At 44.2% G+C, this 19361-nt stretch overlaps 1 protein-coding gene across 1 annotated transcript in view; it reads right to left on the bottom strand.

Moving 5' to 3' along the window:
* Positions 1–2806: 2806 nt before the first annotated feature.
* Positions 2807–19361, bottom strand: part of LOC124266148 — a 35321-nt gene continuing 18766 nt past the window's right edge. Inside the window, exons 5-8 of the mRNA XM_046700957.1 lie at positions 13617–13818; positions 12852–12895; positions 11191–11325; positions 2807–3330 (exon numbers count right to left, since the gene is read on the bottom strand). Coding sequence (XP_046556913.1) covers positions 3224–3330; positions 11191–11325; positions 12852–12895; positions 13617–13818 — 488 coding nt within the window. The 3' untranslated portion in view covers positions 2807–3223. The remainder of the gene's footprint in view (positions 3331–11190; positions 11326–12851; positions 12896–13616; positions 13819–19361) is intronic.

Here is a 19361-nt window from a genome sequence, read left to right as displayed (position 1 = left end):
ACACAAACATTTTGTGCTTTTGTGTTCCCCATTTGTGCTTATTGTCCTGCTGAACAATTGGACCACCTTTTCAGTGACATTTTTTTTACGCTGCATGACAATGTGATTTATAAGTATGATTTGATATAGTTTGATGGTTTGATATTAGTATATGTGGCATGTAGTAAACAATGGAATAGTAAAGTTATGCCATATTTCTTGTATTTCATGATACTGGCTGTTATATTACTTTTGTGATAGTTAGTACTTAACTAAGGCTGCACATACTGGCAACTAAGTCTCTGCATGTCTGCCATGGAAGGCATGTAAAACTGTTGCCCTTTGCCAGAACGAAGAAAGTTTTATATGTGTAATTCATGATATGTGAATAATGTCTGACATGTGATGTTACATCTAAATATTTAATGTGTATGCTGTTAGTCTTGCTGCATAGTGGTAACAAAACAGGCTCTGTCATGACGAAGATGTATTATATATTTATTCTACAGTTTATGAATGTACTGATTGATTAAAGTAAAGTGCAATTATGACTTGACAGATTGATCAACAATCATCTAGAATGTGGGTGACACATAACAATCCCTTCCTCTGTCTTTGAGACAATGATACATAGAGAGAGAGAGAGAGAGAGAGAGAGAGAGAGAGAGAGAGGGAGGGAGGGAGGGTGGGAGGCGTCATCAATTTTGTATACATGCACTTGGTGTGTTTTCATGAAGGAAGAGGGGTGGGGTGGGACTGTTATTCACATTGTACGTGCTTCTCCATAAAAATCATCATCACTCGATCCCAGCCCAGCTATACATTATGAACTGTCCCTTGCAAATTTTCGAGGGAACTTTTAACAAACATTTGAATATTGCTATATTTTCTTTAATATTTATAAATGGTAGTATGGAAGGAAATGCTGTTATGTTGTAGGGGAAAATGCACTCTCATTACACGCTATTCAACTTTACACGACTCAGCAGAAGTAAAGATACTTCCGTGTTCAAGAGAGAAGTAGTGCGTATGAAACACGTATGACGTGGTCACATAAGCTCCGCCCACTCATGTTTATTTATGATTTCTGTGCACTTAAGAACATTGTAGGTTTAAGGGCACAACACCCGATCCCGCTCGTCGCCTTTTACAAGCATGGGTTACTGATGGTTCATTCTAACCCGGACATTAACGGGTTACACCATACAGGAAAGACAGTTGTTCAGTATATATGATACAAGTCGAAAGAATGGCTGTCACTGATGCATTTTGTATTTTACTGTATTCCGTCTGTTTCACCACATAGAACATGTTTGAGATTTGATGGAAAGATGCCTACCAGGACCACAATCAGCTTGTAATGCTTGCTCAGTTGGGCCAATCTATGGTTGACATATGGAACATACCCCAAGCTGTTTTCGGTGACCTGGTATCTTCAATTAACTAGTTGCCTCTCTTTTCAGGCATCCTGCTCTGTCTCCTTTTACCAGGTATGGGTTTTGTCAATGAATTTGTCCAGAGGTACAGATAAGCTGCGTATCTGCGTAAATTACGCAAACATTTATGTGAAAACTCAATTCTTACCAAGCCTGTTGCGTACAAGTACGCTTGAATTTTTGTAAATACTCAATATATTTTATCTTACATGCGTACACACAAAAATGTCAAATCTTTGTTTGCGTACAGGTGCATAGATAAAATAACTGAGGTACATTGAGAGGTTCTATTTCAACACATGAACTAGGCAACTTGCAGTCTTTCTTATAGTTTCTCATATTACAGATCCAATATAAATAACATTTAAGCGTCATTATATTTTTACAATTAATGGAAAATGACGGAATACCCAATTGAGTTTGAATGAGGTGGGTACAATTTATTTGATTACTCAAAGGAAAATTAGGATACCCAATTGAGATGAGCACAAGCGAGTACATAACTCAATGACCCAAAATGTTATCTGTAGCTCTGTTTGTCATTGATCAGATGAATGGTAAAATATTATGATAGGTCATAAGCTTTCCAGCTTATGTGACTGCCTTTAACTTGTTTGTTGAGGGTGCGTCCACTGTTGTAACTTGTAACTGAATGGGTTTAACCCATCTTTCACAAACTATTGCAAGAACCTTTTTGATTCAAATTACAAACAACTAGACTACCACAAGACACGTGACAGGTGTTGTTTTTACCACACTTCAGAAGCTTTAGAAACAAATGAGCTGATAGTTTATTTCCAAACTTTCTAAAATAAGGGAATGTACTCTCTCCTGCAATGTGTCTCCTAGCATAGGATGCTCAGTCATTTGCATGTTGATCATCACCAAACCACTGTATCTTGGCATCATTTCTGGTGTTGAGTCTTCTAGGATGGGTCCTGTTCAAGGATTTTTTTAATCAACTTGCCACAGTGAAACAATTTCCCTAACTGTTTGTTTTGGAAATGCTTCTGTGACATGGTGCATTGTGTTTAATGCTGCTTTGAACTGTTTAACTCCACACTCAGCAATATTCCAGCTCTGTGATGGCAGTGTGTAAATAACTGAGTCTAGACCAGACAATCCAGTGATCGATATCATGAGCATCAATCTACACAAATGGCATAAAATGACAAGTCAGGAGTCTCACCACCTAACCAATAGCTACCTTTTTGGACAAGCATGTGTTGCCAAAGACAAATTATAACTTGGTGAACTGTATTTCTATTATATTGTGTCTAAGTTAAATGTAGATGATACTGAGACATTCATGCATGCCCAAGGGCTGCAACTTTGCACAGCACCTGTGCCCCCTTATAACACAATGTGACGTTCACAACAAACATTTTCTCTATGATGGCATGTCTTTTACTAATCATTATACAAAATTAACCAACCCTGGCAGCATACAATCTTATAGTTTAAATTGTTGGGAAATGGAATTCTGCATTATTTTCCTGTTCCTGCACAGCAAATGTGAGTCTGTCTGTGTGGATCTACGAGCTCTAATCCTTCTCATTTTGATGGCGAAAGGCTGAAAAAAGGTAGAAAAGGTCAATAGAGTACTCAAGTCACATCAAAGCCACAAACTTGTCATTGCACCACTGGGCTGGTTGTTCCATTTCTTTATGTCCTGATCACTACTGGGATGAAAGAAGTTCCCATTCCTTCATAAAGCAAATTGTTAAACTTCTGTCCTCTGCGTCTCTACAATTTATATTGTAGATTAGAGGAGGTTCAATGGCATATGTTCACTGCGCATATAGTCTTCACTGAATTTTGCAGTTTTCATCTCCTTCTTTTGCAGAAGATTTCCGTCTTAATCGTCCAGTGTTTAATGGTCCAGTGCTTGGGATAGGACTTTTCATCTCATTTTCTGTAAAAAAAGAAAAAAAAAAAGTGGTGATAAGTTTATTAAAAGAGCAAATTTCACCTTTTATCACCTTTGCTTGTCAGTGTTAGAGTGAGTCAGTACTTTCTGATATACCTTAAGTACTTTTGTATTGATCATTATGCAAAGGAAAACTGTCAAAACTTGAGTTTACCAGTCTGTAAAAATATGTAATTTTCTGAATAAAATTGTTATATTATACTTATCCTGACTCATGCTTATTGCTTGTCTCCCTTTCCTTCCGAATGCTAGTGGAACACTTGAATCCCCTTTTGAAGCTCCCTTCAAACAAGCGGACGTAAAATCACTCACCAGGAGTCATCTCCCTTCCCCAGGTTTTGGCGGGGAAACGGCGCCACCTGTCGCCATGCTCCTCACTCTCTCCGTATTTTACAGTCCGACACACTGATTTACTGGGAAATCCAGAGTGCCTTGAGGGGAGGTTGGGAGGGCTCACCTCATGAGTCAGGATAAGTATAAAATATCAATTTAATCAGAAAATTACATATTTTTCCTTACCCTGACTCATGCTTATTGCTTGTAGAATCCGACGGAGTTGGTGGTCGGTCAAGCCACTTCTGGATTCCTTAGTGATGAATTTACGTCCTATTTACCCCCCATGGGAACTTCTGATGGCACTGCTGCTGCTGCTGATCCTTATTTCCATCTTTTTCTGATGAGTTTGGGGGGGACCACAACTTGTCAGATCTGCTGGAACGTTTCTTCTGCTGACATTATGTGTGGATTTATGCAACTCCATCTCTTGATGCTAGCATCAAGTGGAGAAGCAATCCTTCTTCATGTACGAGTAATTCTTTTACAAGTACAGGGTTTATCACTCATGCTGGTCTGTCCTAGACGTGCGATGGACTCTAAAGCTCTCCAGAACGTTGGCTTTGCAAGTCACGTGATAAAGGGGTGAGATCCTTCTCAGCGCCTTTGTGGAACCGTTAGTTGTGTTACCACAAGAGGTCCAATTGGTGAATTCCGGAGACGTCTTCGAAACGATGTCTCTGAAGTAGTGGTTGGCAAACACCGTCTCTGACTTCCAAAAGCAGCCTTCCATTATCGTAGATATTGAGCAGTTTCCATGTAAGGCGAGCGTAGATGCTAATGCTCTGACTTCAAGAGGATTGTAGGCTCGTGGAGGCTCAAGTCCTGCTGCCTTGTAGGCTCTAAGGATGATTGCTCTCATCCAGAACGATATCGTAGTGCGTGAGATCTCTGTGGGTGTCTCCGCCGATATAGGGATAAAAAGGCGTTTGAATTTTCGTCTCCTGTTTTTAGATCTTTGTAAAAAGATTTCCAGTGCTCTGACTGGGCATAAGGATAGGTCCTGGATATCCTGTGGCCCAGGGATTGATGATAATGCTGGGACGTGGGACTGTCTGTCGGGTTGACCTGGCAGTTGATTCTTAGCTATGAAGTCCGAACTCAATCCCAGATGAACGATGTTGTGATGTGCATCAAACGTATACATTCAAAGTCTAGAGCATGTATATCTGACATCCCTGCTGCTGTTGCCAAAGCTATCAGGAAGAGAGTTTTCTGTGTAAGAAACTCATAGGATGTCCTGTCTAGTGGTTCATAAGCATCACTGGTGAGAAGCTGTAGAACTACGTTAAGATCCCAAGCCGGCGCTTTAAACTTCCTTTGTTGATCTTCCAAATTGAAGGATCGTAGTAAGGCCAGTATTTCTGGTACTATAGTCAGTTTAACACCTGGCTTCCTGGTGATTACTGAGCTGAGGGCCGCTAGGTATGTAGAACCTTTTAATTGTATTATTTGTCTGAGATGACAAAGATATTCCGCCACTTGAGGATGAGTTGCTTTCATCGCTGTGAAGCCTTTTCTCAAGGCGTATTTCTCAAAACTCTGCCACTTGTCGTTATACAAGGTGCGGGTAGATTTGCGTAAAACTAGCGTAACTGCTTTCGCTGCTCTGGCGGAGCATTCTCCTTTCGTCACGCAAGTTTTGATACACTCCATGTGTGTAGCTGGCACACTGTGGGGTTCCCGTGTGCTTGCTTGGTGTGCGGATGTATCAGTAGGTTCGGCCACTCTGAGAGTTGCAGTTTTGGACTTCCAAATTCTTGTGTGAGAATAGGAACCCACATTGTAAGCTAGCCAGTAAGGTCGCGATCAAATCAGTTCCAGCTTCCTCGTCTGCTTGATTTTCTGCAACACCTCTGGTATTAGAGCTGGAGGAGGAAGCCTAAAGCGTTTAGTCCTACCGGAGATGCTTGGAGCATCTGTTGCCCATGCTTGTGGATCGAGAATCGGAGAGGCGAATGTTGGAAGCTGTTTGTTGAATTTTGTTGCAAAACAGGTCTATTAGCAGAAATCTATCGTCTGTATGATGTATCTAAAGGCTTCTGGATGTAACATCCATTCCGTCGGGGATGGTTGTGTTATGACGAGATAGGGCGTCTGCTATCACAATCTTGGCTCCAAGAATGTGGCATGCTCTTATGTAGATGTTCAAGTCATCTATTATGCTGAACAGATGAAAGCTGAGGTCTAGTAGATATCTTGACCTTGTTGATCCTTGTTTGTTGATGTAGAACGCCACTGTGTCCGTGTGGATCATCAGTTGTGCATTCCTTAGTATGTTGGACCAGTGTAGTAAGGCCTTTGCTACTGCTTTCATCTGAAGCATGTTGATATGCAGATTGCTCCTGACTCAACAATTTCCTGCTGCCACTTCGTTATCGAGGTGAGCTTCCCAGCCTTGAAGTGATGCATTTACTTAGAGATGAGTGTTGCATTCCACTTTGATAAGTAGATTCCTCCGCAAATATTCGACTTCCGAGTCCACCATAGAAATTATGGTTTCAATCCGTCCGGTAGTCCGAAGGAGTCCAGACTATTAAAACAGGCGTTTACGAACACCTGTAGTGGGCGCAATTGTTGTCTTCCTCTGTGAGTCATGTCTTGTGCTGACGTTAGAAGACTGAGTAGGCTCTGTCAACTTCGTAGTGGTAACGGAGAGAGTAGTGCTTGAGATACGATGACTTGTATCTAGACCCAACGATCCTCTGAGACGACCTTGTCATTCTGTGGTGAGATGAAACATCTTCCCAGAATCTGCTCATGTTCTATGTTGTAAGTACGTAGACAGTGGAACCCTTGCCATGTCCGTAAAGGAAGCGAAGCAACATCCGGATCTGGGACTGCCATCGTTGTGAAGTCTATATATAGTAGACTGGCTGCCGCGAGCAAAATTCGTCAAACGTATGTTGTTGCAATTCGCCAGATAAACAGGGAACGCCAGATAAACAGGGAAGGTCTCTAAATCCCGTAAGACAGTCAAATCACGCTGTACCCTGCCAACTGGACTGTAAATGAAGTCCTCCTCCCACGTTGAAATGTTGTTTACAATCTGTGGACAACTTCCTGACATGTGAGCGATGTCCGACTTCTGCGCAGGGCGTTGTCTCTCATGGACCAATCAAAATGCAGCATTTTGAATCCTTCAGATTCCCGCGATGTGACGTCATCGGTGTTGCAGGAAAAAGATCCTTGTAAAATCTTGTGCAGTCGTTGATTTCTTCATCAACACTCGGCCTTGTCCATAACCTCCCGAAGTTACACAAGTGACCACTTGTATAGAGGGCTGATTGGTAAACGCGCGAAAAATTCCGCCACGTGATACAGCTGTAGGTAGACTGTCTCCCTGGCTGCTGTGACTGTTCCTTCATTCCTGAAGATAATGCAGTCGTCATCTTATACAGATGATCAGTTGAAATTCCATACTTGCTTAACGCTGTTGCTTGTAGACTGTATTCATCGATCTTAATGAAGTGTCGTAAAAAAAACCCCTTTGTGTTGAATACACAAAGGATTTTGTAGAGTTGATACTTATAACTTCAGTGTAAGTTCTACCCCGGTAGTTGATGATCTTGTAGTTCACATCAATCTCTGAAGCCTTCATGAAGGGTTCCATGTGGAGTAGTGGGAATTCCCTGGCTTGGACGTCGGGGATATGTTGACTGTGGAACTTCATAACCTTACCAAGGTTGCGCTGAAATTCTCCGGTATTATCTATCAAGTCGTTATCTCTGATCCGCGACGACGTGAGTGCCTGAAGATCTGCACGCAGGTGAATGATCTGTATATGGACATGAGTCCCTCCTGGATTCTTAAGAAACATCTTTAACCTTCATGAATGTGTAGGTACTCAGTGTCGAGGAGAGTTTTTGTGCAGTTAATTCTGCTACCCTCTTCTGATGTAGATATATCTTTTTGAAGATCCTGAATCCTTTCTGGAGATCAGTCTGAAGATCTGCCTGAAGACCTGCCTGAAGATCTGCATGATCGAGATGAGGGTCTCGTTGATAGCTCCGAAGAAGGTTCGTCTGGTTACTGTGTCTAACTGTGAGACAGGGTCGATAGGTGGAATCATGAGTGTGTCTATATCATCATTCAACATCAAGTACGAGAGTGCTTCATTGGCCTCCTTAGAGGGTGATGCGAGTCCCAAACCGTTGGCCATCCATGACTTGATTTCAGAGTCGGAAAAAAAAAAAAAATTCGCCGTCATCTTCCAATTTAGCAGTATCATGCTCTGAGGATTGATGTCTCCTAGTGTCTGGAGATCTGTAAGGCGATCTGTATGAAGATCAATTGTGGTGATCTGCTTGGTGATCTGTATGGAGACCTGCGTGGTGAGCTTCGTGGCGAACCTGCGTGGAGGTGAACAGCTGTCGAGGGTTGGAGTCTTGTGACGAATCTCTGTGCCTTCGCAACGGTGTAGATTCTCTTCTCCTTGGTAACAAACCCTTCGTGCAGGTTTGTGACGAATGTCCGCATCTGAGGTAGGTGACAATCTGCGTGGGTTCGGCGAACGTCTTGTCCTTGAGTGTTCGCCGAACGTAACTGGTGTAGGCTCTACGTTGGTAGGACTTCCAGACCTTCGCGCGGACGTTGTAGTCATGCTTGCGTGCAGGTTCGTGACGAACGTCCGTATCTGACGTCGATGGTGATCTACATGGGTTCGGCGAACGTCTAGTCCTTCCGCCGAATGTAGTCGGTGCAGGTTCCACGTTGGTATGGCTGCCAGATTTTCGTGCGGACGCTGTAGTCGAGCTGGAATCTTGATGTACGCTCTGCAGGACGTTGGTTCCCAACGGACGAGGTGTGCAGCTCAGATGACCTTCACTAGGGTTCGTAGCAGACGTCGTCTTCGTCGCAGCTCTCTGGCGTGCGAACCGTTGTTCCATCAGATCCAACATCTGTTGGGTAAATTGCTGCATAAAGGAGCCCGGGTTGAAGGTCTGCGTTGTCTGTTGTAACGACGACACATCTGAGACGGATGACGTAGACGACCCCGGTAGACCACTGGAATGGTGAATCTGTGCAGACACCAACTGCCGGTCCTCTGCAAGCTTAGCCGGTTTAGACATGTCGTGTAAATCTCGTCTGGACCTGTCCTTTGCACGTCTAGACAGATAATATGAATATTTGTAAAATGCAATATCAGACAGGTGAAAACACAACTGACAACGAGTGTCAGATAAACATACGGGTTGCAATTAGGACATAGGTTATGTGGATCAACAGCAGACAATCGATACCTACAACCAGAACAAGATTTCATCAATTGTAAACAATGTGAATAATCACGTAAAAACGTTATAAAGCAGAGAAATTTGAGAATAAATTCCGTAGAATATTGTAGGTAAACGTTAATTAAAGCCGGCCGCCTCCGTAGTGTAGTGGTTAGAGCGTCCGCCCGGAGAGCGGAAGGTCGCGGGTTCGATCCCCGACCGCGTCATACCAAAAGATGTTAAAATATGGTACTTGTTGGTCCCTGCCTGGCGCTCTGCATTAATGGGTACAACAAGGACTGGTCGGCTCGGAGTCAGTATAATGTGTCTGAGTGGGGTATTCATGCTTCACTGCGGCATGGTATCTCAGTGGGCTAGCACTATAAAACCAGCTTCAGTCTGGACTAGTACAAGCAGCCGCACATACACATTCACACGCATGCACGTCGTCATATGAGCGAAATATTCTCAAGCACGACGTTAAACCCAATTTCACCTCACCTAACTAAAGCCTTATACAGTTAATTTAGAAGAAAGGCCTAAATAATAAAAGGATATAATGCCGTATAGGGGACCAGGTGCTCTCACAACCACCCACTCGGGCGAATCAGGAGAGAGTGAGGAGCATGGTGACAGGTGGCGCCGTTTTCCCGCCAAAACCTGGGGAAGGGAGATGACTCCTGGTGAGTGATTTTACGTCCGCTTTTTTGAAGGGAGCTTCAAAAGGGGATTCAAGTGTTCCACTAGCATTCAGAAGGAAAGGGAGACAAGCAATCAGCATGAGTCAGGATCAGGAAAAATAAACATTTTTTAATGTCCATATTGTACACAGGTATTAACAAAAACATATCTGTACTGAAATACATATATAGATGTTGAGGGCATTAAAACCTTTTGCAGTTCCTATACAAATGGTCCACTGTCCAACAGTATGGGGTTGTCAGGCTGATGCAAGTTATCATACCTATATTGTGTCGATTGAAGCTCATGTCAATCAATTGAATGACTGGTCCAGACTAGATTGTTTACAAATTGCCATAAAGTAGCTGGGATACTCTCTACTGAGGGGCATCATTCCTTATCAGTTTAACCATTCAGTCATATATTTCAGTCACTGTACTTCCTTTTAAATGCTTCATGACAGACGTACACTCCAACTTGTAAACCTTCATAATGGAGACCCCCCTGCTTCATATGGTGCACTATTTCTGACTTATTATTTGATGTTGAGGTTTATATTTGTCAGCATATAATCTGACTGACCACCAAATGCATATAACACTTCCACACTTGCTGTCACATTGTTGTTATAGTTAAGACCATTTCATCAGATGACAACTATGACTTGACAGGATATAAGTTTGCTGGTTTCAAATACACAGTGTTCTCCATCCTTATAAATCACCAGTCCTTAAAGCAAGCATGCATATATTGTTTTAAGTATATTTCTCTGACAGACTAACAGTTTTATAAAATAAACTCTCAACACTGACTAATCTACAATCACTTTAAACTTGTTTTGGCTTTGCTCAAATGTATGCAATTGATAAACTATTCACAATGATATAGCCTTAATGTGACTACAGTGAGTGAGTGAGTTTAGTTTAATGCTGCAATCAGCAATATTCCAGCTATATGGCAGCGGTCTGTAAATAATCGAGTCTGGACCAGACAATCCAGTGATCAACAGCATGAGCAGCAAACTGCGCAATTGGGAAATGATGACATGTGTCAACCAAGTCTGCCAGCCTGACCACCCAATCCTGTTAGTCACCTCTTACGACAAACATAATATTGATTACTGCACAAGGTGAAAAGGGCCTAGTTTAAAGGGAAATGCACTGTAAATAATATCTTGTTTGTAATCAGTGTTTTCTAACCAAGATTTCGCCTGCCATGAAATGTAGAATTTCACTGTGCAGTGTGAAGTTGCCTAATACATCACTTCCTGTTATAGTTTTAGGACGGTAAATATGCAGATGACCTTATAGTTGTCACAGGAATACTCTTGACGAAATAAGTCTTGATTTGTGCAAGAAGCAATGGTTTTAGGGGTCAAACTAGTTTCAAAATATTCCAGAACTTACGGCAAAGATTTACTTTACCTATGATTAGATGTAGCATTCCACTGGAATAAACCACGTTTACTGGAGTGATGAATTTTTTAATGTAATTTGCATATGTAAACAGCCGATGTTGGGTGTGGCGTCTTTGCCTTCCTGATGTTTTCACATGCTTCGATAATAGAGAGTCTGTGTATACAATGCAGGGTGTAACTGTGTCGGTGCATTTATACCTTTTGATGACTCTTTGAGGGGAATTTCATTATTCTTCCTCCTGATTGCTTCGGCCTTTTCCTTCACGTCTTCATAACTCAGTGAACGTCGCTTCTTGAAAAGTTTTGACAGGCTCCAGTCAAGCCCTGGACTTTCTGTCGACAGGACAGAACAATAAACATTGAAAAAAGAATTCAAACACAAATTACTTAATCATTTTTACCGAATAATTTTACTAATGTTAATTTCAACACTTTCATGTTACTGGAAATAAGTATTCAGTGGTTTGGTTATAAACATGAAAATATCTCAGATTCTAATAGAAAATGTTCTCGGGCATTACTGTCATAGGAAATTACAAATATATGTGAACATTGACCTACAAAGATTGATTTTGCAACACAACAATATCTTGCTCTCCATGACACATGACTTCATCATGACAGTGTCAACATATGTCCAATATCTTTCAAGCTGACAGTGGCCAGGGGGTCAAAAGTCGGTTCACAAGTTGGATATTACCAACATAAGCAGTGGCACAAGCAACATTAGCAGTTGCCCCACTGACGACAAGTCCATATCTGGGCTAACATCGCTGGTTGGTTTGGAAATAAACCTTTCCGTTATTCATGTTTGATGGACAACTGATCTGGAGAAACAGAAGGCCAAGGGAGTTGTCCACTGAAGTCTGTGACCTCTGCTGCAATGTGATGTAACTTGGGTGTGAAGACACCACAGGGTGTGAGGAAGGATCACTTGTTCCTGGTTCTGTACCTGTCAGTTTGTCATCGATGTGATGGGCAGTGATGCTCCAACCACCAAATGTAACACACATAATGTTACAGTTGACATCAATAAACACGCTGACAGCCATCATAGCTGTTAAGATAAAACCCAGACTTATCTGTGAAGAGGACTGACTTTCAGTCCTGTAACCTGACCCTCACCCACAGCTTCTGTCTTGACTATGAGAGGCTTGTAGGTGGATGATATGGTATCAAAATTGGATGTCCTTGTCTGATGTAATGCTCCTGTAATTGATTCCTCACTATCCAGTGGGACTTAGTCAACTGATTTTTAGGGTGAACCAGTTAGACATAATCATCTTGCCAACATATGTTACACATGAACAGTGTTGCCAGTCTGTTAGTCACTACTGTTAAAGTGGTGTTACAATGAACACCAAAATGCCTCACAACCATGTTTTGCAATTCTGATTTCAAGCGTTCTAGTACACGCAAATGCTCATTTTCAGATAGGTATGGAATGATATTTACATACCGTGTATTTGCTTTTCCCAGTTAAAATGTCACAGAGTTACTCTATTTGGATTGCCTCAATCCTATGTGAACGGATAATGTGTGACACTGCATGCACAGTCTCAGAGCTATCATGGGTACTCATGACCCATGTGCCTAACATGCATGATTCTGAAAAATTCACTGCAAATACAGTTTGTGATTTTGTTATGGTGCACAGGACACCCACCCCCCCACCACTAGTATATTTGTGAAACTGTCTTTGAGGTAGCCATAAGCACTCAATTCATGAACAGTTGAGCGCAGGTATCACCATGTTTAATGAGACATAATGTTTGCTGTGACAAGCAAGATGTACAGAACGAGAATAATTGTCTGGCATAGTTAGGCCAGTAATGTGATGACAGTCCTTGACAAGATACCTTTATCTTCGTCTTCTTGCTTTATTTTCTTGGGTGTACCAATCCTGAAACATAAGATTATTATATGGATGATGTTCACTCTTGCAAGATATGTAAATAACAGATCCTAAAGAATAAAGAATGTGCTGCAATTAAGCATCAATCAATATTTACTCAAAATAACCAACTAACCTTTACATTGTGACCCCGACACGTGGAAAATACAGAATATAGCTCTCATGTTGTACACTAAAAATGTTGTGATCTTGAAAAAAACCACACGCCATGTTTTGACATAACCTTTTTTGTTCACCTCAATTCATCAAGAATCTTCTAATGTCTGCCTTAAGATCATAAGTAAAATGGTTTTAACCAGTCACAGTTAAATCACTGTGTCAGCTTGATATAGAAAGAAAGTGATGCAAGTTTCAGATGTTTACCACTGTGGTGAAACCCAGCAGCACAGCTATGGTGCTGACAAACACCTAGAAACATAATGTCAGCTAACAGGGGTCATTGGTTTCTGACAAACCTAAGCATCACAACTCTGCTGCTAAGTGAATTGCTTTGCCTTGTACTGTTTACACAAGTTTGTTTTGTATTTCACACCTAGACCCTGATCCTCCAAACACAAGCAAAAACATCACACATTGGGTAATGTGTTAAATATTGAGTGTGGATCATTCATAAAGAATATTTTTATTAAATCAAAAACGAACAAATGAAATTGTGCCTCCCAACCATCCATTCATTCATTCATCATTTGAAAGAAATGATTAAACATACACATTTTTCTTGAGAACAGCATTTTCCTCTTCAAGAGACTTGATTTGCATGTAGCAACGAGTAAGCTGTCTCTTATCTTCCTTGACACGGAGCTGCAGTTGTTTCTTCTCTCCCTCTAGGATACACACCTTGAACTGGTCAATGATACCACTGCGGCTGCTCACTTCCTGTTTCTCTGTGGACGCTGCAACTGTAACGGCAACTGCAACAACAAACATGAAGACATGGTCATCAATATCCCCCACCACAGTGTTCTGTTCTTATTTGGTTCCTGATTTTTAATTCCACCACGGCATTCATGTCCTGAAAACACATACCAAATTTGGTTTCCCTATCTATAATGGTTTCTGAGAAAAACTGTTCCCACAGGGGATACCGTGCACTAAGTCAAGAAATGCATGACAAGGGCCGCAACTCTGTAACAAATTGTAACATAGTTTCCGTTTTCAAACTCCATCAAGGCATTCATGCCCTGAAAACACATTCCAAATTTGGTTTCCCTATCTAAAACGTTTTTTGAGAAAATCTGTGGCCATCATTCGGACAGAGGGATGGAGCTCAGTGGGCATTTTCAGTGTGATAGTTTCGCGGAGTGAAGGTGTGTAGTGTGTAGGCTGCTTTGCCTTAGTTTGATGTAGACTGATGAGGTTGATGGGTTTACATGAGGTACTGAGTCATTACCAGTGGAATGTCTGTGATGACGATTTTCTGGCATGTACTTGAATAGTACTTAACTTTGGTGACTGGAATTCATACAAGCCTTGATTGGATGAGGGTTAAATCCCTCAGCAAGTCATGTCCTATTGGGATGCCAGACTTCCTAGTAACAACTGCCACAAAATGGGTGGTTGGGCTATCTGCCAACTAAAATTCACAGCATCTTGAGGTTATGATTCTACGGACGACACAAAATTCCTCTGTGAATCCCTAATCTGTGGCTGATATAAATACATATACTTTACTGGGTTGTCTCCATTTGAGTTTGGTCAATCAGGAATCAGACATTGTGTTTTTGGTGAAGCTGGGTTTTGTCCTGAACGGAGCTGATATATCTATTGTGATGTACTCATTGGACATGAGCAAAACTAATGACAGAAGCTGTAATGTGAGTGAACAGTGCAGCAATGGATATGCCAATTGGTAGTTCTAGAAATTTGACTGGATCCAGGATAATATGTCCAGATATGCATCCTAGAGGTTGAGGCTGATTATCCAAAGGTGCGAAGTTTTCATTCTGATTAAATCTAGAATTGGTAACAGACATTCTTTGTGGAGAAACGTTCAGATCTTTGACAATCTGAGCATAAAAACATGGCTCTCAATGGATAGTATAGTCTTGCTGCATAATGCCTCATGTGACAATCGTCCCTCCTTGACATTTTATGCATTAAATAATTCACTGAATGTGCAACCCAGCCTCCTGTCTTCCATAATCACTCAAAGCACACATTGGTCAGAAGTGATGTATTTCTAATTTTCCATGAACATCACCCAGGGTTTTACACGACGTGCAAATGATCATCCAGTATGTATAAATGTAGCGAATGTGCTGTACCCACAACACATCTATGACTTTGTTAAGTGTTTGGTTGTTCCTTTCAAAGCAGTTATGTGCATCATTTCATCCACCATTCCATATAGTCAATGATTCATTCCAGGCTCTGCAGAAATTATCAAAAGTACACTTCTCTTGACTGTTACTTCACCGGACTATTTCACCTCATATTGCCTGCAAGGACCCCTTAAATTAACTAAACCTGAAGAGGGTTTCAATTCTTTGAAGAGAGTCGTCCTTGGGGTACATTTATGCATTTTCTGCGGCGGAAAATGTCCTGTGACAGTTGTATCAATGTTTTTGAATAAAAATATTGTACAATAAATAAAAACCTTTTTTATCTATTATACGCCCCCACCTCGTGGAGTTACCTCCCGCTACGCATGCGCAGCCAACCAGGTAAACACCTAGGCCCGTATCTTCATTCCTTCTACTGAATAAATCAGTGAACAGAATTTGGGCGGGGAGGCGGGCGGCTCTACCCCAAGAACGACTCTCTGCAAAGAATTGAAAACCTCTTCAGGTTTGGTTAATTCTTTTTCATCGAGATCGTCCTTGGGGTACATATATGCATAAACACAGACTCCCAAAGACCGGAGGCCAGGGAGGAGGGAATTCTGTCAAAGTACACACAAATAGCGATTGTTAATCTGAATAATGTAACAGACGCCACAATCACTCACCCGTCACATGTCCTGTTTTGAGCTTCCGCGAGAGGCATTATGGGAGGGTAACCGACAGGGAGGAAAGGTACTGAGAGTGGACCTCGCAGGTTAGCATAATGAGAACGCACATAGTGCGAACGTAAACAAACCCCACCCACCTTATGGTCTATTAGAGAGCACCCTAGGGGGGGAAAAACACTCACTACCGACCATAATCTCCGTAGAGAATCGAAAGGAGGTTATACACCCAGCAGCGGACATATCAATAAAACACAGTATTGAAAAGCAGCGTCAACTAAACCAGATAACCAAGACTCACTTGGTCAGGGTGGCAGGACACTGTCCACTGGAGAGAACAGAACGGCCAAAGCGCGCACGATCATGTGAATGTGTATCGAGCTGATAGTGCCTGATAAAAGTGCTAGGCCGGCTCCAAATAGCGGCAGAGCATATCTCTTCAATGGGGAGTGCCGATGCAAAAGCTTTTGACGTGGCTACTGCCCTGATCCCTCAGGGGAGGCTTGCCCTTAGCCTGATAAGCAGCACAAATGACCGAGACAAGCCAGCGAGACAGGGTCTGTTTGCTCGCTGGCACCCCAGCCTTCCCACCACCGTAACAGCAAAACAGATGGGTACCCGTACGGATCCCTTGTGTTCGTTTGATATAGACCTTGAGAGGCTTTCGGACATCCAACGGGCGAGTGCTCATAGGAGAGGTCCCCGATGTGGAAGGCTGGATAAGAGTAGGAAGTTCGATAGGAGCTGTCACATGGAAAGAGTGATCGACCTTTGGGCGTAAGTATCCGGGAGGCGAATACTGACACGATCTGTGTGGAACACAGTCAGCGCCGGGTCGGACGACATAGCATGTAAGTCACCAACCCTACGCCCAGATGTTACCGCCACCAGAAATACAGCCTTCCATGTTAACAACTGAATGGAAATAGCCGATAGACGTGAGAACGTAGGACCGGACAGCCAATCTAGCACGATTGACAAATCCCAAGGTGGACTGGTTCGCCTGACAGCAGGTCGAACCCGATCCGCGCCAGCTAAAAAGCGCTGTACGAGAGGGTGCTGCCCCAGAAGAGCACCATCAACAGGGGTGTGAAAAGTGGAAATAGCAATGGAGTAGCCACGAATGGTCGAAGCCGCCAGGCCTTCTTCCAAACGAGCTTGCAAAAACTCCAATACTCGGACTAAATCCGCAGAAAAGGGATCTGCAATCCCCCTATCTGAACACCAGCGCGCATAGCGGGACCACCTATCCTCATACTGAACGTTTGTCGAATCCCGCCTCAAAGCCAGAATTGTGTCTGCAACTGCTGCAGGAATTCCGCGTGCTTCGAGGCTAGACCTGACAGAGGCCAAGCCACCCACTGAATCCTTGGATTGGGGTATGGCGCGCCGTTCTGAGTGAGAATGTCCGGTCGCAAAGGTAATAGAACAGGAGGCTGAGCCAGAAACCTGAGAATTACCGGAAACCAGCTCTGTGACGGCCAAAGCGGTGCCAGTAGCACAAGCAGCCGAGCTGGCTGGGTGGACAGCTGGGAGAGGACCCGGGGAATGAGTGGTAACGGCGGGAACGCCCAGAGCACTTTGCCCGTCCAATCCAGCAGGAAGGCGTCAGCAGCTAACACCCTCGGGTCCTGTATTCGAGAGCAGAACACGGGTATCTGATTCTCCCGCCGGACGCAAACAGATACACCTGGAATGATCCGTACAACTGGGAGAGAACTCCGAATATCTGCCGGTCGAGCATCCACTCATACGGGGCCAGGATCCAGCGAGAGAGAGCATCTGCTCGCACGTTCTCCAGCCCCGGGAGATAAACAGGGAGTACCTGGCAATCGCACTGGTCGCACCAGAGGAGAAAGGCCCTGGACATGCTCTTGGAAGCGCTCGAAAACCAACCGCACAGCTCTCAGTTCCAACACGTTGATGTGAAGGCGGGCTTCGGCTTCGGACCAGAGTCCGGACACCGACAGACTGCCCAGAACACCCCCCCAGCCCGTGAGGGACGCACCGGTCTGAACTGTAAGAGCTGGCGTCAGAGACTGTACAGAGATAGTCGCCGCCATATGGCCCAGTAGACGGAGCCAAGTCTGTGCTGGTGCCTGGGGCTGGGAGAGGAACGAAGACACCATCTCCCGTACTCTGGTGACCCGGTCGGGCGACAAGGAAACAAGATCCTTGTGAGTTTGGAACCTCGCCCCGAGAAAAAACAAGTCCTGGGTGGGTATCAGGTCGGATTTCTTGAGGTTGATGATCCATCCCAGTTGAACTACAATGTTTATCACTGTGTGAGTAGAATCTAGGCTTGCTGGCTGTGTTAGCGCGCTGAGCAACCAGTCATCGAGGTAAGGGTAACAACGCTTCCTTGCGATCGAGCGAGGGTAGCTGGCACTAACATGAGCTTGGTGAACACCCTGGGGGCAGTGGATATGCCGAAGGGGAGCACCGTGAATTGGTAATTCATCCCGTCGTAAGAGAACCGAAGGTACTGCTTGAACGATGGATGTATGGGCACATGCAGATACGCATCCTTTAGGTCGATTGACGTGAGCCAATCGCCGGGCTGAACAGAGGAGATCACCGAGCGAAGTGTCTCCATCTTGAAGGATGGAACCTCTAGCATGCGATTCAACCCCTTGAGGTTGAGAATGGGACGGAACCCCCCGTCTTTCTTCGGAACGAGGAAGTACGTGGAATAAAATCCCGCCTGTTCCTCGCCCGGTGGTATGCGCTCTATAGCGGACTTGTCCAGCAAAGCCTGAACTTCGTCTCGCAGTATATCCGCCCGGACCTGACATGACGGCACCGGAGTGCGACGTATGCCGGTGAACTCTGGCGGACCTCGCTTCCACAGTGCTAGATGGCCGACACTGACGGTGGACAGCACCCAAGTGTTGCTTGTAGCCTTCTCCCACTCCGGCAGGAATAGAGAGAGGCGGCCTCCCACTGGGACGTGTGGTAAGAGGGCGTGAGTGGTCCCGAGTAGCTGAGCTGACTGGGACGGACCCATGGCGACAGCCTGATGGGTTAACGAGCCAGACGAAGAGGACTGCTCCTTGCCCTTACCCTTGGCGGGACGGCTCCTCCGCCGACCCCTGCCCAGCAGCCGAAGCCAGCCGGCAGACTCCGGTGTAGGCTGCACCCCGGAGGAGGAAGCCGGAACGGGAGCGCGGTGGCGAGAAGCCCGCGGGTGCTCCAACAAGGCCTTAGAATCCTTGAAGGAGGTAACTGCAGTGGCAGCCTCCCGTATGACCTGCTGTGCCCCAGGAAACAACGTCGCTCCCAGACCGTAGGGAAGGGCCAGCAAGGTCTGCTGTGTAGCTGCCGAGTAGCGAGACGTTGACAGCCACAGCTTGCGCATCCCAATGACTGCGCACATCACCGTAGACGCCACTGACCGCAAGGAGTCGCGCGCTAGGTGGGCCTGAACTTCGGAAAGTTGGCGGAGGAGAACGACATGCGGAGAAACGTCCCCAGCGTGCCCCTCGGCCTCCAGGGCCGACCTCTGAA

The sequence above is a fragment of the Haliotis rubra genome, unplaced genomic scaffold (assembly GCF_003918875.1).
Source record: "Haliotis rubra isolate DU_JTF1 unplaced genomic scaffold, ASM391887v1 Scf1232, whole genome shotgun sequence".
Lineage (NCBI taxonomy): Eukaryota > Metazoa > Mollusca > Gastropoda > Lepetellida > Haliotidae > Haliotis > Haliotis rubra.
This window is presented reverse-complemented; position numbering and strand designations above follow the sequence as displayed.